A 26,439-nucleotide genomic window follows, 5' to 3' on the forward strand; every position below is an offset into this window, starting at 1 on the left:
GCTACTGCTATTGCTGACAGACAAATAAGTGATTATTTTACCTTCCTAATACCAGAGGTTTTCACATTCTTCTACCATCCTACTAATTTAAAGTTCTCAGTCCAAGAGGGACAGCGGCACAGAATGAGCTGCATATCCCAAATCCCCAGGTCTTACCTGTTGGCGGGACTAGATGATGTGAAAGGACACTTAAGCCCCTGTACTGCTACCACCAAGCATCTACCTAACAGTGTGGAAACTCTGTGCCTGGTGGTTTTTCCCATCCCCTAGATATGGCCCCACAAGCCCCAGGGAGTGTTCGGGCTGCTCGGTTCAGGCTTCCACTGGTGCAGTGCTTGCTGTAGGAGTTGGCTCTCCCGTGTGAAATGCCCTGTAGTGGCCATTGTCATTTTTGGGTTGCTGTCATTCACAATATTACCGGAGTTTTATTTGTTTGTTTGAAGACAAACTACCCCTTCTTAGACATGCAGTTTGAGTGGGACTGACCCAGCCCTGAACTCTTGTCTTGAACCAATCCAAATACGTTGTTCGTATTTTGGCCACAGTGATAGTTCAGATAAGGGCACATAAGCCAGCTCAAGTCAATGAAATGTGAAGAAAAGTTTGCTGAACCTTCTGTGGGGAACGGGGGGAAAGCTTTCTCTTCTACAGGGACTACCTGAAGTGTATTTTCTCTCCTCTGGAGTAATGTGGACGTCAGCACAGTAGCCATTTTTCTGCTGGAGGCTGGAGTGTGTGTGGGTGCTCCCCGCGGGGAAACGGAGGGTGAAGCTAGATCTGCCAAACACAGAGCAGAGAGAGAGCAAAGAAGCAGGTCTTCTGTGAAACTGTTTAAGCAACAATGTCAGAAGTTTCCCCAAATTACCCTTACTTCATACTTTTTAGTTTCTGAACCAACTAAATCCCTGATGGTTTTTGCCAGTTTCAGTTAGATTTTTTTTTTTTTTTCCATTCATAAGCATCTGGTGACACAGTTTCTTTTAGTGGGTGTTTCCTGTAGCAGAGCTGGTCAAGTGCCAAGTAATAGAGTATATTTTTAATACACTATTTCTAGACACACAAAAGCCCTGGTGATTGGTTTGGGGCAGGGCTGACTGTCAGTCAGCATTCTCCACCCCAAACCACGCTACCTGCCCACACACAAGTTCTAAGTGTGGCTCGTTTGGCTGGGTTTTTCTGCAACCAAGTGTTATAGAGTTCCAGAGAGCCTTCTACATAACTATTGATCGAGTCACCCTTTCCTGCCGGGCCTTCACGAGGGTATTAGCTTAGATACTTTGGTTGCAAGAAACCCAAGCTAACTTGGTCTAGTACAAACATGATTTATCATAAGCCTTCATGTGTATGTAGTGAAACCCCAGAGAACAGGAAATAACAGGGGCTCAGGAAAGGACAAAAGCAGGAACTACAGTCAGCCCTGACCGTTTTCCCTGTATGCTCTGCTTTTTGTCTCAATGGTGAAATAACATGGACACTTCACGCCTAAATTACACATGAAGCAGTTCCAAGGGCAAATACACTCCACATTTTCCTATGTTCCAATTCTAAATTCCCAGACGGCACAGGCTGCTTGGGTCTGGTTTGAGTGACTCACAAACAATTAGATAGGGCCTACTGCATAGGGCTATACTAACTGTGCAGTGAGAAGCATGTGTCATGTGAACGAAGAGCCCCACACAACATCCTCTAATGAGATGTGGGGCCAGGCAGCACACACGTGGCTGGCAGGGACCTCTCTCCTGGAGGTGCTGGGGGAGCTGCTCTCAGGAATTGTGGCTTAATACATCATTTCAGTGTGAGCTCCATTTATGGTAGAGAGTTTCCTCCCCTTTCCCACCCTTCACCCCACCCCTGGGCAAGGTCTTGAGCTCATCGGTGGATGCAAACAGGTCAAGAGGTGATGCTTAATTTCTTGTGCCATGTGGTTCTGAATCTGAGCTTCAGTCTGGCTGGGAGGGGCTCTGATACAAGGGCCGGGCTTCACGTAGAGAAGTAGTGTGGATGGTTGGCTGTTGTGACGGTGTTTTTAGGTGAGTCGGTTAAAAAGCCATAGACAATAGGGGGCTTCTTTTCCATTGAAGGATGAGTTGCCATTCTTTTTTTTTTTTTTTTTTTTTTTTTTTCCATTTCTGAGGTAGCAGGCTATCCTGCTGTTGTTTCTGCAAATAAATATGCATTAATTTATGTTTAGGCCTTTTGCTTCCTCAGCTGACTAATGAGCTGCAAAATGTTGATTCCAAGTTCACGACTTCAAGTTTGAGAAAGCCTTCTACTTAGCATAGCATAGCTTTCCCCTCTTCACTGACACAGAATATATACTTTCATATTAGACATATTTGTTAGTGGTTAAAAAGTAAGGATTTAAGTATGTAATTTTGTGTGAACATTAGTCGCCCATTGCTAGAAAACCAACGCTAGCACGTTGTTGAAGGACCAGTGCTGCCTCTTATATATGTGAGCGAATATTATGTTGACCCTATTTGTCTAAAGTTTTAGGTTGCCAAATGTTATTTTTTGACTACATAACCATAAAAACTCATAATTCCTGAAATGCTCCTTCTGAAAAAATTTGTTTATTTTAATGAGTAATCAGCATTTACTTTTAAAGGACAATGCCTGTATTCCATAAAGAAAAAAAAAAGATGGATCAGTAAATGACAGTGATATAAGGAATATTTGTAGAAGTGTAAATATGATTGATAATCACAAATACTATTTCAGATGGTTTATTGAACCATTTTTTGTTTCATATATATATTTCATTACTTTTGAATTTCATTGTTGTTCAAGTACAGTTTTCTTCCTCCCCCCCACATATCTCCCCAACCCCAGCCATCCCCACCTCCCTCCCTTTTCCACCCCCCGTTTTTGTCCATGAGTCCTTTCTAGTTGTACTGAGCAGTTTTTAATGTCTTCAGCAATATGCTCATTCTGAATCTACATTTAAAATTATCCCATTAATTTTAAGCCATGAAAGTGCCTTCTTAGGATTCTTACAAAGTATTTATGTTCAAGTATGGAGGAAGGGAAGGAGGTTACTACTTTACTGAAGATCTGTTCCAGACACTGTGCCAGTACGTGCAATGCACTGGGGAGCAAGGCAGTGGTGGTCCTATTCTGTTGCAACTCGCAGTCTTGGGAGAGAAACAAAAATTAAGTTATCAATTAAGGACACAAAAGCAAACGTTCAGGAAAGCACCAGGATACAGGGCAAGATGAGGGACCATTAGGTGTCCCTTCTGTTCAGGTTTGGCAGAAGTTAGGAAGTAATGACATTAAGACTGGGTTAAGTAGGTTTTAGCACAACTGCTTTCAATGAGTTGAGCTGACCTCATGATTATTTCTTATAACTAACAGGACCCCACATGCGGTGTAATTGCTCATGTAGTCACTATCTAGTTAGGGCCACGAAAGCAATCCCGTGGCAGCGGATGATGACTGATCTTTGGAAAACACCGGCTTCTTGAATGTGGCTACTTTGCCCCATACAGCTAATCTCTCCCTTCTTAAAACTCTTCCAGGACACCCCACTCTTTTCCTCTTATCTCCTCTACCCACCCCAGCCTGTTTTAATCCTTCTGTCTCACTGACTGCTTCTTCTTGGCCTCTTTTGAGGGGATCCTCCTCTGCTCTGATTCATATTGCTCTGCTTTTGTCCTGGCCAGTAGGTCTCACTCACAGGTGACTATTCCCAAAGGGCGCACTGGCAAGGTCTGGGTACATCTTGGTTGTCACATCTGGGGAGGGTGCTCCTGGCATCTGGTGGATAGAGTTTAGGAATGCTGCTAAGCATTCCTGTACAGGACAGCTCCCCCAGAAAAGAGAATTATTTTTGCTCCAAGTGTCAACAGTGCTGAGGCCAAGAAACCCTCTAAACTTCATAAACTCTGTCCTTAGATATTTACTATTGTTTTGTACTTAAAACTCCCAAATTAATATCTTCAATCTGGATATCTTCCATAGAAAGAATATTTGAATATGTCTTGCATATTCAAATATTACTTCTACATCTTTCGTTGGACTTCTAATAGACACCTCATTTCCAAGTCTGAATTGTATTTTTTCCTTAAACCTGCTCTTCCTTGTGTGTTCTCCTAATACCACTTAGGCATCCAGTTTCTCAGGCAAAAACCTAAGGTTGTTTAAAATAAATATTTATTTATTTATTGTTATTATTTAGAGAGAGGAGAATGGAGGGAGAAAGAGAGGGAGATGTGAGAGAGAAACATGAATCAGTTGCCTCTCGCACATGCCCCAACCAGGGACTGAAACCACAACCAAGGCACATGCCCTGACTGGGGATCAGATCAGCGGCCCCCTGCTTCGATGTTGCCCAGCCAACTAAGCCACACTGGTTAGGGCTCTAAGGGTTATTTCTGATTCTGCTCTCTTTCTCACTTTCCAAATTACAGCCAAGATATTTATTCCAAGGTTTCTACCTTCAATATATGTCTAATCTAACCACTTCTTATCTTTTATCCCAGGCCTAACTCTCATTTGCAATACAGAATTACTGATATTCAAAAGAGCAATTAGAGTGAACTTTGAAGAAACATATCAAATGAAGTTTCTTCCCTATTATGACATTTAACATTCATCTGGTAAACCTAAACTGTATCTTGATATCGATGTCTTGGTACCAAGGGTCCTTTCCTATGTTAACCATCAGTAAAGCTGGTGTGTGTTACAGATGTAAAAATTTTATAAGTTGACTAGGAGAAAGATAAATGTTTGAGACAAAAGGAGAGAATGTATATTATCAACAAGCAGTCCTATTTTAGAAATCTTTCTTTTAAACCCTTGGATTTAAGCATATTTGATTGACTACAATTTATTGTGATTACCATTTTTGAAGGTCATGTTTGACTACAATTTATTGCAATTACCATTTTCAAAGGCCAGATTATCCCATGTTTGTCCAGTAGAAACCTCTTGAAGTTGGCTTCTGATAAGGGCTAACTTGTGTCCCCTACAAAATCCCTAAATTGAAGCCCTAACTCCCAATATGACTGTGTTGGGAGATAGGACCTTTATGGAGGTAATTAAGGTGAAATGTGTTCATAATGATGGGCTTTAACCCATCATAGGACAAGTTGACATAACTTGTCATAGGACAAGTGACTTCATAGGAAGAAAGACACCAGGACTGCACTGCACAGAGACCATGACAGGTGAGGACATGGAGAAAAGGCAGCCACATGCAAGTCAGGGAAAATAGCCCCAGGAGAAACCGAACTTGCCAGCCCCTGACCTCAGACTTCCAGCCTCCAGAAGTGTGAGAAATCAGTGGCTGTTGTTTAAGCCTCTGGTCTCAGGTATTTTGTTATGGCAGCCCCGGCAGACTAGTATAGCTCCTGAGTCCTTTGATATGATTCTTGGAGTTTGTTGGGTAGTGTCTTTGCTATCTGGGGTATAGGAAGTTTTAGCTGAGGTGCCATCTTACATATATTTCCTTCCCCAGACCTAGAAGGAGTCATTTCTGCCAGCAGTGCTAATTTCTTCTTGAGAGAAATGGTAGTTCCAGATCCTAACCTGGGCATGAGGAGTGCTCTAGACTACTTGGTTAGTCATTGTTTCTAGGCCTTTTCAGTGAAGCTAGGAAATGCATATTTTTTGAGGGAAAATTTCTTCATGATTTGATATTGATATTTCAAATCACAGAACTTCACTTAACCATTTCTTTATGTCTGTGTCTCCTTTCTTCCACACTTAAAAGTCCTGCTTTCCAAGGATACCATCTAGACTTAGAAAATAAAATTGAATATTGCATAATTATTTGTTGTAAATTTCCTATTATTCTCACAACTGGTTCAGCTTACATGAGATACAATCTTTAGTATTTGTCCTGTTTTCCTCTTCAGGGGCTTACATCATTAACTCTATTTGTCCTCACTGTCTTTCAAATCCTTTCATTCTTTTTCCATTTTTTCACAATTTCTTGTTTTCCATCTTTTATTTTTTGAATGCATCGCGTTTATGTGATCAACTCCTGTGTTCTCATTTAATCTTCATCTCAGAATGTTTTCCTTTCATCTTTAATTATTTTTTGAATTCCATATCTGAGATTATCAAATTTGATGTATGTTGTTCTTTCACGTTTTGGGTCGTTATCTTTTAGCTTGTTTTAAAATAGTACAGTTATATCTTGGATCTTTTTTAGGTGGGCATATCTTTCTGGCATGTTTTCTTTGTAGGGATATTTTCATTCCTCATTCTCTTTTTATTGTAATATATTGGTGTGAGATTAGACCTCTTGTTGATTTTATATGAGTTTGGCTTTTTTTTTTTCCCTGAAACTTTAGATTGAGGCAGGCTTCAGATTAGCTTCTCCAGCTTCATAGAGCTTCCTCTTCTGTTGTTTTTCTGTAGTATTTCAAAGTATGGCTGTTTTCTTAAATGTCCTGAATTTATTTCCCCTCCCACATTATTCTGGACCTTTCCTATCTGCGTCTCTTAGATGCATCATCTGTTGAATTTTGATTCCACTTCCAGAAGTTTCTTTTCTGTGTGCAGTTCTCCCCTGGACAGGAGCCTGCTGGGTCTGTTTTGAAAGTTCCCAGGGGTCTGGATTGCTCCTGCTCATTCATTCCTTTCCATCAGTGGTCCTTTGCACACGTTTAATAATCAAGAGGGCAAATGAGCCCTCTGTGCTTTCCCGAGCGTTGCTGTTGGCCATTTCGGGGTTCTGCTGTCCTCAGGTCCTTCAGAACTTACCCCACTGCGTCATTCTTCTCCCTCCTGCCCAGAGTCCAATACCGTCAACATCTGTGGCTGTTGCTGTTCACCCCTCTGGCCCCTCTGCCTTTCCCTCCCCTGTTTATACACTGTTGGGGGTATTGTGGCATCTAGTTTTGTTGTCTTTTCTGGATTTATTTTCTAATTCTATGTGGGTCATGTGGAGATTTGGATATAAGTGGAAACTATGCTACTTTGCAAAATGCCTCCCAGTGTTTCCTGTGTTGACATATTTAAAAGCACAAACGGGTAGATGGCCATACCAGTTTCTTATGCCAGATAACGGAAAGGAAGGCATATTAATTAACCCAAACTGCTGTTTCTAGGTGAGAAATTGAGAAAAGCTCCCGCAATTCCGGCTGAGTTCTCCTTCAGCCAGAAACCTGCTGTTTTATTTTTAATTTCATTTATTTTCAGTGCTTGAATTCTTGTGGAGTGTGATGTCACTTTTCAGAAACACGCCTGCTGTTGAGCAACATGACTGTTGCCTCCGAGCCTGGGTGGTGCAGTCTTGCTGTTTCAGAGCATCCTCAGTTGTGCCATGTTCTTTGAAGTCAGGCTTTGAAATATTTTTAAAATGTCTTGTTACCGTGTAGTATCTGTTTGGATTCCATCTGGCTGTGCTTTTTTTATGATGCTTGTTCCTTTTACAACAGGAGAAGTGTAGCCAGGGCTTTTTGTCAACAGGCATCTTTTGAGGTCCTTTGTGGCTATACTGTGAACAAAATGTAAGATACGGTCCTTTTCCTGAGGATGTTTAGTTCACCTCGTTTGTCTTTGGACAGATTCAGGAAGCAGGGACCTGGTTCCTTGTGGACTCTTTCCCCTCCACTGCAACCCAAACTCACTGCAACCCAAACTCTAAGTTTCTTAAGCACATCTCACAGTTATACTATTGAAAATGCTGTGCCTATTAAACATAACTAATCTCTGAATTATAGGCCTGATTTGTTTTGGAGGTTAGCTTTATGATGTCATTAACAGTTTCCATGATTCTGAATGAGAGTCTGGGTTAATCAGTGCAGATTCTCATCAACTTGAAGAATGTATTTGCTCTAAGTCGTCTGAAGTGCTCTCCACGCTTGTTCAGAGTTGCTGGGACGTGATGGTGCCTCTCCCATACTGTGTTTAGGGTAGCAGCCGGGGTAATTTGTAGCATGAAAAGTGTAATTCGTATCTTTCTAAGTGTACTTCCACCAGTTAAGTTTGTGCAAACAGGCCTTGGCCACTCTAACTTTGTGTTTTAGCCTATTTTATTTTTGAATAAAACTTCTTGGATGGTTCCTAACCTAAAATTTATTATTCTCCTGCAATTTACCACACAGATGACTTCTTTCAAAACAAGGATTGAAACTGGCCAGATATGTCTGTGGATGAACCATTGTACAGACTTAAGAGTATTGCTTTCCTCTCAGCAGTGAAGAGGATAGTTTGGGCATCTCCCCAAACACCAGCACCCCCCATTTTGTAGTACGTAGGTGTGTGACTCTGGGCAGTTTCCAGAGCTTCTCTATGTCCCATTTCCTCATGTGTAAAATGTGGTAGTAATGGCCCCTAAGTCAGAGTTCCTGTGAGGATTAAATGACATGATGCACACACGTAATAGTGCATCCTCAGCTATTGCTCTAGTCAATGAAAATGGAGTGTTTGTCATGTATCAGGCACTATGGAGGATAACTGGGGAATGGTAACGAGTACAGATTCCCCCACTCGGGGCTTTACAGTGCAGATGAGGGACCTACCTAGTTAGCCATCACACAAAGGAACATGACATGGCAGCCCTGAGCGGTGCAGTGGAGGGTTATGAGCAGTCCAAGGGCATATATGCTGTCGGGGGCGGGGTTAAGAAAAGTTCCCCTGGGAAGACTGAGTTTAAATATAAAGAAAAGTAGGTGAGAGTGAATGAGAGGAAGATGGGTGTTTGCCACACGTGTGGGTGAACATGTGTAGGACAAGCATGTCCCGGACGGATGGAAGAGCATGGGGAATGTCTGTGGCAAGAGGGAACTTGGTGAATATGAGGAACTGAAAGGAGGCTGGAGTGTCACGGGAAGGGTGTAGTGGCCCATGTCACTTCCCATGGGGCTGAGCAGCAGAGCCAGAAGGAGTGGTCACAACTTGCGCTTTCCTAAGTCAGGATTAGGGATGTGGTCTAACAGGATGTTGGGTATTTGAATTCTGGAGAGTTAGTTGCAGTGATCTGTTGCTATTATTATTATTATTACTGTTATCATGATATTTACTCCCTAACACTCTTTCCCCATCCTAAATATGTTTATATACTTTAATATTTATTCATTGGTTCTTTCCCCCAATTTCTATAGTTATTCTTCTCTGAGCTCTAGTTCCTCAATCTTTCCATTTAGGGATGAAGTTGAGGAGATAACTTTGTTTTCCTTTCAATCAACTTTACTGTTTGAAGTGGAATTTGCTTCTGTATAACCTTAGGCAAGATAAATGAAAAACAATTGCCAAAATGTTACCTACTGTGACACACATAAATATTTTATGAATCTCAGCCTTTGCAAAATGCTCGAAAGCTGTTGGTTGTTATTTATCTAACTTAAAGTCAAAATTGTTAAAAAAAAATTTTGATGTTCCATGTTTGCAGGGAACTCAGAGTGATTTCAAATGCCTTGATCTTGCCCAGAAATAACTTTGGAAATGTGAGTTCTGAGGCTGACTCTGTGTGAAGAAGGAGGAGGAGTTTGGAAGGTGGTTGTTATGTATATGTGTCTGTATGTGTTCTGCATGTACCCATACATATTTTATATTTGCTGATCTGAGATCAGTCAAGGAAGGGGCTACTGTGGGAACTGTGAAACTCCCTAGAGATCAAGGGCCACAACTGCTCATCCTACCCTAAAATAAGGGAATAACTATTATATTAGGCCATGCAAATACAATTGTTCTGAGCTTTACATAAAACCTGGGTAGCCTTGGAGTGCCCTAGGACCCTCGCCAAGACGCCCCATCAGGATTATCCTTTTTACGTGCCACTGCATGCCCTGCGCCTTTTCCTCCGTTCTCTAGGACACCCCCTGTGTGTAAAGGTGCTTGTCCTGGGACCCTATCCAGGATGAGCTGCGCCAATCATACTAGCAACATTTTTCAACTACAATGATTACATATGCAAAATAAACTTCACTTTTCATGTAATATGCATTTTAAAAATTATTTATTTTTAGAGGGGAAGGGAGGGAGAAAGAGGGAGAGAAACATTGATGTGTACAGAGAAACATTGACTGGTCGCCTCCTGCATTCCCCCCACTGGGGACCTAGCTGGCAACCCAAGCATGTGGCCTGACCAGAATGGAACCACCAACCTTTTGGTTTATGAGACGATGCCCTACCCACTGAGCCACATCAAATATGAAGCTTCACAATTTTCTGAATATGGTTATAAAACTGAAAAGTGTTCTTTTTAATTTAAGTTTATTGGGCTACATTGGTTAATAAAATTATATAGGTTCGAGTGTACAATTCTACGTCATCTCATCTGTATATTGCATTATGTGCCCACTACCCAAAGTCATCGGAGTCATCTCTAGCCAGGTTGGTGAAGTGTGGAATTTTGGGTGCTGGGTTTGGGCCCATGTGGGGTTCTTGATCCTGCATCATACCGTGTTTGCTGGTAGTCACTTACTCCCCAAGAAGCACCAATATCGTGGCAAAAATGAGAAATCCACTGAAGATTTTTTTTTTACCTTTATTTGATGTACAAAATTTGATTTTATTTCCTCAGGAAAAACAATTATTTTAGCCCATATACTTCTCTATACCATATTTACTGCAAAATTTTTTCTGAATTAATAAAATAAGCAAAAATAACATTTTCTTGATTTAGCTATGTACTTACATAATATTTAGTTTTCTATTATATAATCTATTTGTTATTTAGTAATTAGTTAATTGAGTGGACATACTTAATATCTGATCAAAAAGTTAATAAAATATTAGAGCAAAGAGTTAATGGTTGAGAATATTTTGTTTCATGGTGGGGTTAATGGACAATAGATAAAGGTTAAAATTTATCTAGTAAATCGGTTCCTCACAGAGAACACAAACCCTTTATATGCGGTGCTGATCACTAATCCTGACATGCAGCGTGTGATGTTTGTTACATGAGCAGGTAACCATTCTGAAAGGTGTCGTCTGTATTCCAGGACCTGACCTTCAGGTATGCACATCCCGAAAGCCTACGTGTTGCACCCGGAAGATGGAGGAGAGGTATCAGGCTGCAGCTCGCCAAGACATGCAGCAGGCGCTTCAAGCCTCCAGCTCTACCTTAAAGTTGCTAATCTCTCGAAATGCAGCTGCTCTTCAAGGTAAGTGAAAGGTATCTCGACTTCTGAAACTAAGGGCTTGTTATGCAATTTGCCTGTTGTTATGTTGGTGAACTTAGCTGGGTTTTCTTCTACATTATTTTGGTGTAAAATAAGATTTTAGCCTTTTTGAACCTTCAGAGATTGTTTCTAAAGTCATCCAGGGAGATATATATGTAAATGAAACTGTTTTATTAATGAAATAGTCCTTGGAAATATATGCTCTTCAAGGGTTCTTTCAGGTCCCCCAATATAGGTTTTACTTCAAAGTGAATGGACCTAATTATTAGATTTCATTAAAATATTTTAGAACATAAAATCTCATTGTTTTAAGTGTATAATTATATATTTGTTTTTAAAAATATGATTTGAAGAAATATTTGTCCAATTTTTCTCCCTGCAACATCATGTGGACTTCATAAGGACACCAGTGTGATATATCAGTGTGCAGACAAGTCTGATAAATGCTAATATAGGAACTATTAATTACACGTTTAAGGATCAGCTAAGATCAGAACCCAACCTTAATTCAAACAATATGTTCAGATATAAAATTAATGGATTATGAAATTACAAGGCACATTGTAAAATCGATTATCTTTTTCTCGTTTCAGTCAGCTACTCTATAAAATTCCTTATTACTATAATAAAATAGCTTAATTTGATTTCCTCTTATAATGTGTTAGCTATTCTGTAGGATTAAAATGAAAATATTTATATCACACTGCTTTTCAATTAAATTTATTGCTTCTGTTCAATACTAACAGAATATAACTTCTGTTAGTATTCCTTTTTACTAAGTATATTAATATCTAATCTATGCTTTGTTTATATACTGAACTAAATCAAAAAGCTGATTACTTATTAAAACTATGCTTATTAAATAAGATGAACACAATAAATCAGGATAAAATTTGAATTAAAATATCACTCATGATGAATTGATTTTCTTTGTAGAAACTGTGAAATGTCAGACTTTAAGGTGTTATTAATTTAGTGGTTCTGTTAGGGGTGTTAGGAAACAACCCAATTTCTGTGATGGGATTTAATCATATGCAGTAGTTGGAAGAAAACATATTGATATGCCTTTTAAGTGAAGATTTGTGATTTGAACTGGCTGAACTAGAAGACTTTTAACTACCCACAGACAGCTATGTAAAGACTTTTTTTCCTCACGAAAATGATAGCATGTAAAATGCATGGAAAATACATTTTAGAGATAAATAGACCAGAGAAAGGAGTTGTAGGTGGGAATTATGGGTCATATGCTTGAAAGGGTGAGTTGGGCTCATGTGGAAGATTACTTAAAACCTCAAATTGATTTAGTTCTGTGAAAAATGCCGGTGGTAATTCGATAGGGGCTGCACCGAATCTGTAGTTTGGTTTGAGTAGTATGGGCATTTTAATGACGTTAATTCTTCCTGTCCCTGAGAATGGAGTATCCTTCCCTTTATTTGTGCTTTTAATTTCTTTCTTCAATGTCTTGTAGTTTTCCAAGTACAGGTCTTTTATCTCATTGGTTAAAATTATTCCTTGGTATTTTAATCTTCCTGATGCAATTGTAAATGGGATTGTTTTCTTAATTTCTCTTTCAAGTAAAAATGCAACTAATATCTGTGTATTTCGTATGCTGCTATTTTTCTGAATTCATTTATCAATTCTAATACATTTTTGGTGGAATATGGTTCTCTGTATATAGTATTGTGTCATCTGCAAATAATGAGTTTTACTACTTCCTTTCCAATTTGGATTAGTTTTATCTTTTTCTTTTCTGATTGTTGTGGCTAGGACTTCTAAATCTTTGTTGAATAAAAGTGGTGACAGTGGACCTCCTTGTCTTGTTCCTGATCTTCCTGATCTTAAGAAAAAGCTTTTAGCTTTTCACCATTGAATGTGATGCTGGCAGTGGGTTTGTCATGTGTGGCCTTTATTATGTTGAGGTATGTTCCCCCTCTACCCATGTTGCTAGTTTTTATCATAAAAGGATGTTGGATTTTGTCAAATGCCTTTTCTGAATCCAGTGAGAGATTATTTGATTTTTAGCCTTCGTTTTGTTTATGTGGCATATCACATTAATTGATTAGCAGACATTGGTGAGGATGTGGAGAAAAGGGAACTCTCACACACTGTTGGTAGGTTTGTGAATTGGTGCACCCACTATGGAAAATAATATAGAGGTTCCTCAAAAAATTAAAAATGGAACTACCATGTGATTCAGCAATTCGACTTCTGGGTAGTTATCCAAATAAATCCTAAACACTAATTCCGAAAGATATATAAACCCCTGTGTTCACGACACCATTATTTTACAGTAGTCGAGATATGGAAGCAACCGAAGTGCCCATCCATCAATGATGGGATAAAGAAGATGAATATTAGCCATAAATGGAGTGAAATCTTCCTATTTGTGACAACATAGAGTGACCTAGAGAGCATTATGCTAAGTGAAATAAGTCAGAGAAAGTCAAATGCCATATGCTGTTACTTAGATGCGGAATCTAAAAAAATAAATGAACAAAGTGGAAATAAACTCATAGACACAGAGAACAAACTGATGACCATCAGATGGTAAGGGGTGGGGGTGGGCAATGTGTGAAAAAGGAAACAAGAAGTACAAACTGCCAGGTGTAAAAATAGTCTTGAGACATAGAGTAGAGCATGGGGAATAGAGTCAGTAATGTGATAACTGTGCATAGTGTACGGTGGGTACTAGGCTCATCAGGAGATTAACTGTCCAATCACTATGTTGTACACCTGAAACCAATATAGTATGGAATGTCAACTTTAATTGAAAAATAAAATTTCAAAGAATTAATAATCATCAACTTGGATTTGAGAGAGTCTTTAAAGATTGTAGAACAGGGAAGCTTCATTAGATTTCTTCTCTTTTAATATGAAAACTAAATCCCTCCAAGTAAGAATGTGTGACTGAAGAGGATTGCGACAAAGCAAACCTGATTTTTAGGGGGTAACAGTGTTAGCTGTACAAGGGAAAGAAAGCGCCAGCACTTTCCTAACAATAGGCATTCACCGAATGGTAGTTGGACATGTCTTCTGTCCTAAAAGATACTGTAACAAACTTTTCACATATTCTTGGATCAACTAAGATAGAGCAAATTCAGATCAAAAGACTGTGAAAACACAAACACACAAACACTGAATTGTTTTTTTAGATTTTTAGGATGGGGTTAGGCTGTTGAAAAATTTTTGTGATATTGCTGTAAGTTTGGTGATAATACCTAAGTACTAGAAATATATGGGATTGTGCTTGTCTACCGGAGTATCAGGTAATTTTATAACTTTCATTTTTTCCTGTTTAATAAATTCTATATGCTGTGTTCAAGAGGTTGAGTTTGATATTTATTTAAATATTAATCATAATATGAAAATGGTAGGGACTTTCTTAAATATGATTTGTTATAATCATTTTCTCCTTTTGTGGAGTGCCAAGTTTTATTTAAGAATCATTAGAAGGCCAGACAAATTTAGAAGACATTTCCCTATAGCCTAACTTTACGGGAAGAAATTCTTTTACAAGAAGAATATCTGTTTTTAATTTAATGAATAGAATAAGTACCTTTAGGCCTATTTCCAGAAAAACAACTTTAAATATATATGCTAAAAGCAATTTTAGAAATCACATTTACTGTATGATGACTGAGCAGGGGCCATTTTATCAATAAGAAAAATGCCCTCCATCTGGTATCTGTGCAGTCAAAATATCTGAAAACAATTAAAAGCCTTTATTTTTCTAAGAAGAAAGAAACCAAACACATTTTATTGGGAAACAAGTCTGATTGAGAGAAATGTAATGGGGAAATCAATTCACATCCCAAATGATGTAAGTAGATTTGCTATATTCTGATTCTTTGACTTTGAAATATTTCCTTATGCCTTTTACTTCGGCAATATTAAACTGTTTTTGTTGTTGTTGTTGTTGTAGCTGTTTAAGTCACTTTCTGGGTTCTAAAGACTTAGGGCTAGGATACTGTGTGGTCTCTTTGCTCATGGATTATATGGACACCATGAAAACCTATTTTTGAAGCAGTTCTTTAGATTGTACAGATGGGGATCATCACGTGGGTGTATGGACTTAGTGGGCCCCATATTGTTGTGAGACGAAGGGGCTTTTCAGGAGAGAGGAAGCAGTACTGGCACCTGGAGCTGGACGACACGAGGTTATCCGACAGTACAGTCCACATTCAGCTCTGGGATTCAGCCCTGGGGTTGGAGTCAGCTTGCTGGGACAACTGTACATCTGTCACGAGAGCATGTTCATGATATAGTCTTTCCTGTAAGTCAGCCGGGCAGCTGCTCAGCTAGCTGCCTGCTGAGCAGCCCAGCACCAGGGAATAGACAAGAGTCACACACAGTAACTCTGCTATTCAATCAGCTATTATTGAATGCAGGTTCACTCAAAGTAGAACATCAACATACATTCATATCCTACTCACGCTCTGATACTGGGAGAGGTATAAAACACAACACACACAACAACCAATGGGGGATAATGACCCTGCGTCCAAGAGTCTGTCTGCAGGTCTGGGACACAGCACGGCGGGCAAGGGAGTCATCAGCATCTTTCAAGGAAGGATCTCTGGAGCCAGGTGGGCAGCAGGGCAGGCGAAGTCCTCAGTCCAGCAGGGCAGAGACTTCATCAGCTGATGCCAAGGGAGGTCAGCGTGGCATGGAGCACCTCTCTGGTGTGTGGAGCTTGGCAGTCTCAGCAGTGGTCTGGAGCCTGCCTCAGTGATACCTTGACAGTGGTGGACTCCACCCTTCTGGGTCTCTTGATAAGTGTCTTGGCCCCCCTGATGGAAAGTGGGGAATTTCCCCAGAAGCCTATCCATGGGTGGTCTCACTCTGCAGACATGTCTGTTCTGATCACATGTGCAGGTATCTTGGATGTGTCTCCTTGCCAGATGTGTCTAGTGTGACTTAGGTAGTTTTCCTCTTAAACCAAAGTGTCAGGGCTGACTGGCAGCCATTTTGGTTGACACAAGTGACTCCATTTTTTTTTAATATGTATTTTATGTTATCTTGATGGGACCAATGCCATTTTGTTGGTCCTATTCTCCACACCATCTTTTTCTTTTAAGGAATTTATTATTATTTTTAAGTCACATTTTTTTAAACAGAACAACAGCAGAAATCTGTTTTGGAAGGGCCCATAATTATGACCTGGGGCTTTTGCATATCCTAAGGCTAGTCATTCATGCAGCATGTGATGTTTTATAAGATAAAAGGCACATGCTGATATAAGTGTTTTTGCAGACAGGAGCACTGGCTTTGTCACAGCGTAGGCAACAACTGTTCTTCATTTTCAGGGGCTTAATGTTTATGACGTAAGCAGAACAGGCTGAGAGAATTTGTTTCCCTTCATCTGTTTTACTATGAGGGGGTTTGCCTGCTTCGAAAATATTTTGAAAATATTCTTCATAAATATTTTATTTATTATTACGTTGCAGTATGGTGTGACTCATGAAGAAACAGTGGGCGTTGACAGAGAATGTGTAACCTAGTGTAAAAAAGCAACTATTAGCCAGCTTTCAGATTTGTCTGTTTTTAAATCTCCATGCAAGTAAGACAATAGCTTAGTTGTTAAAATTTAACACTATCCAAAATTTTCAGCATCTACTTTCAAAAATAAAATAAAGGGACATTTGGGAGAACACTACTGGATGTGTGTGTGCATGTGTGTGTGTGTGTGTGTGTTTAACATCAGGAAGATAAGGCTAAGAAAATTATATCTTTTCAGATATATCTTTCCCTATTTCTCTCATCTTTAAGTAGCTCACATGTTTCTAAAGTGTATGGTAGGTACTAAATCTTCCTGGAAGTCAAATTTTCTACATTATTACAAAAGACTGAGTGAGAAATGATATTTAGCACAGGAAGGATTTACCCTTTTATTTATGATTTCATTCTCTTGGCTAATTAAATTTTCATTGTTTGATTGTAAGTATTTGAAAGATTGACAAGCTTGTCCTCTGGGGTTGAAATGTTAGATTTAGGAATTTAATAAAAAATGCATTCCTATTTTAATGAAAATAGGAATATGTTCAAATTAAATATCTTTTAAAAACAGGTGAATGAAGAATGAAAATATAGTTAAAGAATTGTCCTCCTTTGTATTAATGGCTGCTAACTACTGTAAAGTGTTTATAGCTAGTGGACAGCTACTGTATAACTAGGTTGAAATGTGTGTGCGTGCGTACGCGTAGTCAAAGACACAAGGATGTAATGAATATTTGACTATATTAATGCATAGGAGAGTACAGAGGCTCATGTAAATGTTACATTAAGCATGGGATACATTCTTATTTTGTTCACAGAGGTGGATAATATTTACAGTTATTCCTTGGAAGAGCATTATGTGGAAGGATAAAGGAACAATGCTATTTCTAACACTGAACTGGGAGCCTTATGCCGGCTGTGGCGAGGAGACGTGTTTGGTTTTTCTCTCTCTCTAGCACCTGGAGCAGATACTCAGTAAATGTAATTAAATGAACTGCATGAGCACATGAAGGAATGAATGATACTTAGCAGAAGATGATTCTGAAATAAAATGACAGATTTCCTCCCTCCCTCCCTTCAACCTTTCTCTTTTCTTTATTTCTCTATTGCTGCAGTTCCTGTATCTGTGAAACACCTACTATATGCCAGCACTGGCAGGTGCTTGGATTTGAGTGTCCAAAACTTAAATCTATTTTTGACTCCTTCAGACCTCTAGTATGCCGACATCTGTCTGTTGATTTTATGAAAGGGGCACGTTATAGAGTTTCCGTCAGTGGTGGTCTGAATGTAGGCTACAACTCTTTCCCCCCTCGGTGTTAGGCAGGGTGTAGTGCGTTACCTCACACAGGCGCTAACAATGCAGCTGGCCTCTATCCAACTGTTCTTTATCTCTGAAATGTCAAAAATTGTTTCTTTTGAATCTGTGTCAGCAGGCTGCTATTAATTATGAAAATGGGTAATTTCCTTGTATTCTAAAGTCGCAGGGGCATAAATTACTTTTCAGCTGGAAATAAAGCTTGCCTTGCATGAGGCGTTATCTATAAGTGGAAAATATTATGTGTAGACTTTGCAAAATCCCTTTTGTAAACTCTAAGAAGTAAACTTTTAGTGGTTCTAACTCTGACTGATGGTAGTTTATGGTAGTCCCACATATGGTTATGGCAGCGTCACCTAGAAAACACAGTAACCCATTATAGTAGGCCAAACGTTTTTTTGATTTTGTATTGAACACATTTTCAGCTCAATCTTTTCAATATGAGCACTGTACATTTATTGACTAGAAGAGTTGACATTGAACCAGATTCCTTACAATTTTGTTATCTTTAGTAGTTTAATCTTTATTTTTTGCATAAAGAATCAAACGGGATGATTCTTTTTTAAAAGTATATTTTATTGATTCTACTATTACAGTTGTCCCAGGTCTTCCCCCTTTGCCCTCCTCCACCTGGTACCCACCTTCCCTCCAGCAATCCTCCCCTTTAGTTCATGTCCATGGGTCACACATACAAGTTTTTGGCCTTCTCCATGTCCTGTATAGTTCTTAACATCCTCCTGTCTATTTTGTACCTACCAATTATGCTTCTTCATCCCTGTACCTTTCCCCCTCCTATGCTTTGAGTAAAGGACAGGACATGTGGGAGTTTAAAACTAGCTATGTTTTTGAGATTTGTCTATTCCTCTAGCTCTCATTCATCCATGTATATTGATTTATAAATTTTTTATAGACACGTGACATTTGTTCATTCTCCTTTGGATAAATTTCCAACTTATTTTTGCACTTAAAATGCTGCAGTGAACATTCTTGTTCATGTCTCTGTGACCACGTTTCTCTAGGACTTATACATAGAAGAGAAAGAGTAGCTTACAGGCTCTGAATATTGTTGACTTTCCTGGGGACTGCTGGATTGCTCTTCTAGGGAGCTGAACCGGTTTGAACTCCCACAAACAGCTGGTAAGTTGGGATGCTTTGTCATTGTTCCACATGCTTCCCAACAATCAGTGCTGTCAGAATTCTGAAACATTTGCTGAACTGGTGTGAAATGGTATCTTATTTGCAAAATGTGTGGTTCCCGGTTATTAGGGAGTCAGAATGTTTTTTCACAAACTGTTCTTTATTTTGTGTGTTCTTTATTTTCCCTTATAAATATGTGCCATAAACCCATATATGCACTTAAAGCAGTGATTTTCAATTAGTGTGCTGCAAGAATTTTTAAAACATGCAATACCTGACTATTTAGTCAGGGGCACTGACCTCTTTTCCTTAAGGTTTTCAAATTAAAAAAAAAAAAAAAGACACCAGACAACACAACAATAGCTGTCTCGTGTGAATAAGTACAAATCACACCTGTTTCTTTCTGTCAGACTGGGAAAAAATATATATATTTTGGTGTGCCAAATAATTTTAGTAATTAGTTTACGTGTGCCATGAGATGGGAAAGGTTGAAAATCTCTGACTTAGCAGATATATACACCATGTTGTGGGTGTTTTGTACATATTTAATTTTTTCTGTCAAAACACCTTAAAGTTTTAGCTAAAATAATTCCAATTTATTTCCACATTCTGCAAAAGTCCAAAGTTTTTCACAAGTTTTCTGCACATTCCCATGGCTTGTAGTCACATGGTTACTCCTGCCTCTGCAGCCCTGCTTTTTCCATTTGCTTTTGTCTTTTTGTGTCTTTTGTGAATTAATGAATTACATTAATTCCACATGAAAAAACTGAATTACCGCCTCCATGATACACAGATACATGCACACATATTAACCTACAAAGTATTAAAATGCATTTTATAAGATGGTGGTTACAAAGGAAGGAAAAGTCTGCAATCACAAATAAATTTGAATTGAACGTAGATTTCTATGTTTGCAAGTGTCTCCCTCTCCCATCACTCCACAGAGCTAACACCTCCCCTTGTTCTCTCTGGGCTTTGAATCGCCCACACTCTCCTTTCCCCCCTACACAGAGCGCTAATGTGTCTTCTAGGTTTTATTTTTTTACTTTTGTTATGTGAATGTGGCTCTGAGGGTGAATTTAAACCGAGTGACCTTTTTTATTTTAGTATTAAAACTCTTTATTTTTTATTTTTATTATTTTATTGTTGTTCAAGTACAATTGTCTCTGCTTCCTCCCCACCATTCCCCCCGACCCCAGCTATCCCCACTTATTTTTAAAATCTGTTTCTCAGTTTTGTTGACATAACAGGCATGTAATATGTGATGAAATTATGTAAATTTAAGGTGTACAAAGTGTTGAACTGATATACTTTTATATTGTAATGTGATTACCACCAAAGGGGTAGCTAACAGCTCCATCAGGTCACAAACTTACCGTGTGTGTGTGTGTGTGTGTGTGTGTGTGTGTGTGTGTGTGTGTGTGTGTGTGGTTAACATCTATTCTCTTAGTAACTATCAACCATATAATACACTATTAACTATAAGCACCGTGCTGAACATTCTGTCTCCACATGTTATTTACCTTCCTACTGGAAGTCTGTACCCTTTGACCGACATCTCCCCATTTCCCCGCCCCATTCTACTCTCTGAATTGAGTACTTTTTGTTCATCCCATCATCTATTAGGTACCTGGGACCAATGAATTTCCCAAATCCAATGTATATACAAAATACTGTGATATTTTACAAAATGTACCCAAGGTATGTAATCTTTTTTTCTAGTATTTTTAAAATTGGGTCCATTTTATATTTTCAAATGTTAATGTTGGCACATTTGTAATCCATGCAAATAAGCGATTATTAGCTACTTTTAGAACAGAACTTAATCTTAGAAATATTTACTTCTGAAAGCAATACTCAACAGACTTGATGGTTGACAGAAGGGGAGGGCTTGGGGGCTGGGGGAAACGGGTGGGGGGACTGAGCAGTGCAAAGCGGTAATGAAGCAGTCACAGGGGGTGACAGCTACAGCATAGGCTGTAGTCGGGGGCATTGTGCTAACTGTGTACAGTGCCAGGTGGGTGTCTGGAATGTCGGGGGGGACACTTCCTGAAGTATATGGTTGTCCGGACACCATGCTGTACCCCTGGAAGTAAAACAAAATCATACTGAAAGCAGTAATAGGTCATGAGGGTTAATTGGGAATTTTTGTAAGATCCAAAATATATTTTATTTAAATGACTTTTTTATTACGATTGTAAAGTTTATTAACAGACTTGGTTGATATACATCCTGATTTACTCACCGTGTCTTCCGATAGGTCATTTCTTTCCGAGTCATTTTTTGTGTCAGCATGCAGGGTGGGGCAAAAGCGGGTTTATAGTTCTTATGGAAATTAGTACGATAGTAATAAATAATAACATAAGAATAGACTCTGTGCTTCACATATTGACAGCTGTGAAACAACCTCTGTCTCACCCTGTATTTAGTTTTAGGAGGGGTGACTTATCCCTATTAAGTATTCAGTGAAACTCATTAGGTAAGGAATAACCAGCTTTGGCAGTATTTTAAGAGCTTACAGTTTTATGAATTTTAAGGCCCTACAAAACTTTATATAAAATGGTTGTACTATGATTTAATGATGAGATTAATTATTTTTACAGGATAGATAAAATAAGGATGCTGAGAATATTTTAACTATTATTCTAAAAATAAATAATGGATGTGTGTTCATCTTTTACATATTAGGTATGTCCTAAGTAGTGGTTTGTCACAAGATGTTAAGTTATGCCTCAGCATGGGGGTTGTGTGGCCCGTGCCACATGAAAACGTTTTGGTCTCCACCTGCCTTGTTAGGATCCCAGGTTCTGGGGGCGATCGCCCTCAGTGGCAATGTGCTTAGGGATAGCGAACCCGGCATCTATAGGGGATGGCAAGAAAGAGAATGGGAAGTGTGTTGTATGGTGACGAAGGGTTTTTTCTTTTTTCTTTTTTTATCCTCACCTGAGGATATACTTATTGATTTTTAGAGAAAGGGGAAGGATGAGAGAGAGACAGGGTGGGAAATATTGATGCACCTCCCATACGTGCCCCCTCTGGGTACCAAAGCTGCCACGGAGACATGCGTACTGACCAGAAACCACTCTTGACCTTTCAGTTTAGGGAATGATGCTCCAGCCAACGTAGCCACATTGGCCAGGGCTGGTGGTAAAGTTTTAAACTAGCTTTTGTGGGAAATGGGAAGGGAAACAAATTAATATTTATTTAGAAGGCCACCGTTGGAGACAATTAATAGCAAAACTAGCATGCATGATGGTATGGCTCTTTTAACATTTTAGAACTTCTTAGTGTTTGTCTAGGGAAAAGTTTCCCTTAGAGTTTTGCACACTCATGGGTGAGCGTGGCGAGAGGGGACTCCTTCAGCCAGCCAGCAGCCATCCACAAGGCAACCTTTACGTGCCAGCGGTGTTCGAAGTGCGCCGTATGCTTCGGTGAATGCAAGCACAACCCCTATCCTCAAAGCTTGCATTTCTGCCAGAAAAGGTAGATAATAAACAAACAAACAAATGCAGATATAATTTAGGACATGAAACACTTTGGGAAAATGTAGCATGGAGCAGAGGAGGGGACTGGACTTAACAAAGGGCTGCAATTTTAAATCAGATGGTCAGGGAAAGGTTGGCATTGGAGTAAATAAAGATTTGAAGAAAGTGAAGCATCGGCTTTGTGGCTGTCTGGGTGGAAGGCATTCTAGGAAGAGGGTGTAGCTGTAGGGTCGGAGTGTGCCTCAGATGTAGCAACGAGGCAAGTACGGTGGATGGAGCACAGTGGGTGATATGGGGGAGGGGTTGGAAAGACCATCCTAGAGGCGGCAGGGGCAGATCTTGTGAGGCCTCTTATGCTTTCCTCAGGAGCAAGTTTTTACCATAGGTGTGGCTTGATTTTAAAAAAACAAAACAAAACAAAAAAACTCAGTGGAGAGCCACCAAGGAAACATCGGGACAACTGTAGTAGAACAATAAAACAATGACTCTGGTTGTTGAGGGGTGTGCACAGCCATCCCATAGAGGGCCTAGGGTGGACCTAGGGCCCTGTTAGGAGCTGATTGTATCCGGAAGAGGCATCATGGTGAGGTAGGTCTGGGCGGGGGTAGCGCCGGTGGTGAGATGTGGGCAGATTCTGGATATACAGGGGTTGGCCAATCAGGTTCACAGTTGTTTGTTGGGAAACTAATATGATAATAATAGACAGTAATACAAGAATAAACTGTGTCTTTCACGTACTCACAACCACAAACCTACTTGTGTAAACCACCCCTGTGTTAGAATCAGTAAGCCCTGGGCATAGTAGGGAAGGAATTGAGGCCAAGACGAGGCAGATGTGGTGAAATATTCCAAAGGTGTGTCTGTGGGTGAGTGCCTGGCTCTAGTGGAGGGGAGTTCAAGAGGCTGAGGCTGTAGGATGGGTTTCTACAGGGATATTGGGATGTCTGAGTCTTCTGGTAGAGTTGGAGCGACACAAATTGCCACCTGTTTCTAAACCTCTCAGTGAAAGAGGGACGTTGGTGGGTGTGACAGGGACACTCACTGATTATCTGATAGCAGCTGATCTTGTTTGTTTTAAACCACTTCATTGGGGTGCGATTGACATATGAAAGCTTTAGATAGTTGATATACACAGCTTGATGAGTTTGGAGACAAGCATACACACCTGTGGAACCTTCCCCACAATCTAAGCTAGGCATGTATTGGAGGAGGGTAGGCTTTGGCTCAGGGTTAGAGGGACAATGGTCTGGAAGAGACAGGAGACTTCCAGATCCTTCCTATGGTTTGCTTCTGTGAAGTGGTAGAGATGTTTTTTCTATAAAGAGCATGTATAAATACAATGTGCAAATGCAATTAATTTTAATGGAATAACTCATGATTGTACACAATGAAACATAAATTTTTAGTGTAATTTAAAAATGAAGGGCATTATGGAGATAGAGCATGTCAATAAATAAAATCAACTTGCATGAAATTTGTGGACAAACTGGGAGCCTTGATAGGAGAAGCATGTAACGAGACAGCGTTGAAAAAAGTTGCATAAGAGTAATTATGGTCTAAATCATGAGTTTGCATATGAGAAATTTACTTGAAGCTCATTTTAATTATAAAAGATATAACACAGTTTTATAAAGTTGAAAATTAAATTCTTTATCAGTCAATAATCCAGGTAGCAAATAAGGTTCTGCCATGATTTCAGGCTCCTGGGACTCAGTTTTCAAATCTTGATGGTCATTCGTGTAACATCATTGACACATTTACTATTTTTATATGAATCAAAAATGAACTAAGTTGTTTCTCAAACAGTCTCAATAGTTATTAATCATTTCAATATCTTACATCATCTCTTAATCTAATAATAAACACTTGCAGTTCATGTAAGTGCCATTACTGTCAACTTTAACATTTCTAAGTGATATAATAATTTGTCGTAACTTAAGAAATAGTTTATTAAAAATGTGGAAATGTTCTTAATAGTTAAGCTTTTTTTCCCTATAGCTTTGGGGGAAGAGCAAATTAAGATGAAAATATTAAACCATTGCCCATAATATTTAATTGCTAAAGTAGCGAGATATAATGGGAAATAAGATACCTCTCTTTCCTCAGACAAATAGAGGACTTAAATTTTATAGCCATTCCTCAATGTAGCTGTTCATGATAGGAAATTATCCATGCATATCTCTATGCTTTTAGCATAAAATATAACTAGCAATAAATGGAATATATATGTTACCGTTTTTATGCAGAAGGCAAAGGGCTTGAAATGGCATCTCAAGATCCAGAGTTATAATAGTAAATAAAGGGTAATCGTTGGATAGCTATGCTGCACTTATTTTGTTCCAGGGTAATTTTGCCTGTGGGCTAACTTTTATATAAACAAAGATAATTGAACTTTTGCACCTTAAAGGATATTGTTCTCTTGTACTATTTGTCTGACTACCTCTCCTCAGGGTACAAACTTGACTTGAATGTTAACTTAGGAAACATTCATTTTTTTTTCCTGTAAGTAGAAACCAATGGAAGATGCTCGCAACAGAACAAGCACTGGCCTTTGTTGTGGGCAAACCTTTGCTGTTGTGACTGAGGGACAGTACACTTAAGAGCTTAAGAACGAAGGTCCTAGAGTTAGAGGGTCAGAGAGCCTGAGGTCAAAGCGCTATGACCTTGAATCTCATCTCAAGATTTGCTGGCTGGACCTCATTTTCCTTGCTTGCAAAATGGGATAATAATGGTACCTTCTACTGGGCTGCAATTAATGAGAATTGATCGAGGTAATAAACTAGCTTGGTGGCTGGCACATAATAGGCATTCAGGGTATATGGTAGCTATTCTTCTTCCTTTATTCATGGTGTATATTTTTCCTAATTGATTGGCAGCAAAACATTTTAGGGTAGAAACTGTCTAATGGTGTTTCTGAAAGCATATTGTAGCAAATTGTATAAAGTTAGTCGTCACATTGTTAGAAGGGCTGTCGTGGCCAGGCAAGGGAAGGGCCTTGGATCCAAACTCCTAGATGCTTCCTTGGACCACTGCTGCAGATGGGGTCGCCAAAAGTCATGTCGCAAGTACTTGGGGTGATGGCCAAATGTGCTCTCTACATTGGTAAAGGTGAGCCATTGAGAAAAAGCATTTGGTGAATAATAACAATTAGGACATTTTAAAGCAGGGCTTTCTACTACCCACCTGGTAATCAAATGAGATTTCTCATTTCCTTAAGTCAGGGGTGTCAAACTCGTTTTCACCTGGGGCCACATTAGCCTCACGGTTGCCTTCAAAGGGCTGAATGTAATTTTAGGACTGTATATAAGTGTAACTACTCCTTAACTAGGGGCAAGGATCTGGGCGCTGCTGCCGGGTAGAAACAAGGTGCCGGGCCAGATAAAACCAGGTGGAGGGCCAGATTAGGTCGCAGGCCTTGTGTTTGCCCCTGTGGCTTCAGTGGTCTTAGACTGAGGGTCAGTGGCCCTGACCCTCACTGCCGTGGAATCTAACATGAACACGAAAATCTGATGTTGACTAACAGAATGCTGCAGAGGGACAGCGTCCATGAGAAATTGTCCGGTGGCTTAACGGAAGCCTTCGTCTTGTTAGCATCTTTCTCCAGATGAGAATATCTTCATCTATGAAAGACTTTGTTTTTGGTGCCACTGCTTCATTCTTATTGTATTCAGGGATGTTTCCAGTTTATGTTGGTGTCTGAACAAAACCAAGCCTGTAGGCTACGCATTTATGAGTTATTAAATAGAGCCCTTGACTTCACACTGGTCCTTTCACAGCAGTGTGAAATAAACAAATAGATGCATACCCTTCACAGCAACGGGAAAGGTTTTTTGGTTGTTAGAATATGGCAAAAACCTCTCATCTAAGATTTCGTGGAGCTACTGTGGAACCCACTGTTCATTAAGATTATTTTTGTTTTGGTTTA

General features: G+C 39.4%; 1 protein-coding gene across 2 annotated transcripts in view; it reads left to right on the plus strand.

Moving 5' to 3' along the window:
* Nucleotides 1-26,439, plus strand: part of GPC5 (glypican 5) — a 1,144,217-nt gene that overhangs the window by 20,201 nt on the left and 1,097,577 nt on the right. For both annotated transcript variants that reach the window (XM_024567049.3, XM_045201452.2), the window contains one exon: nucleotides 10,902-11,063. In XM_024567049.3, coding sequence (XP_024422817.1) covers nucleotides 10,902-11,063 — 162 coding nt within the window. The remainder of the gene's footprint in view (nucleotides 1-10,901; nucleotides 11,064-26,439) is intronic.

Source organism: Desmodus rotundus, chromosome 13 (genome assembly GCF_022682495.2).
Source record: "Desmodus rotundus isolate HL8 chromosome 13, HLdesRot8A.1, whole genome shotgun sequence".
In the NCBI taxonomy this organism is placed as follows: domain Eukaryota; kingdom Metazoa; phylum Chordata; class Mammalia; order Chiroptera; family Phyllostomidae; genus Desmodus; species Desmodus rotundus.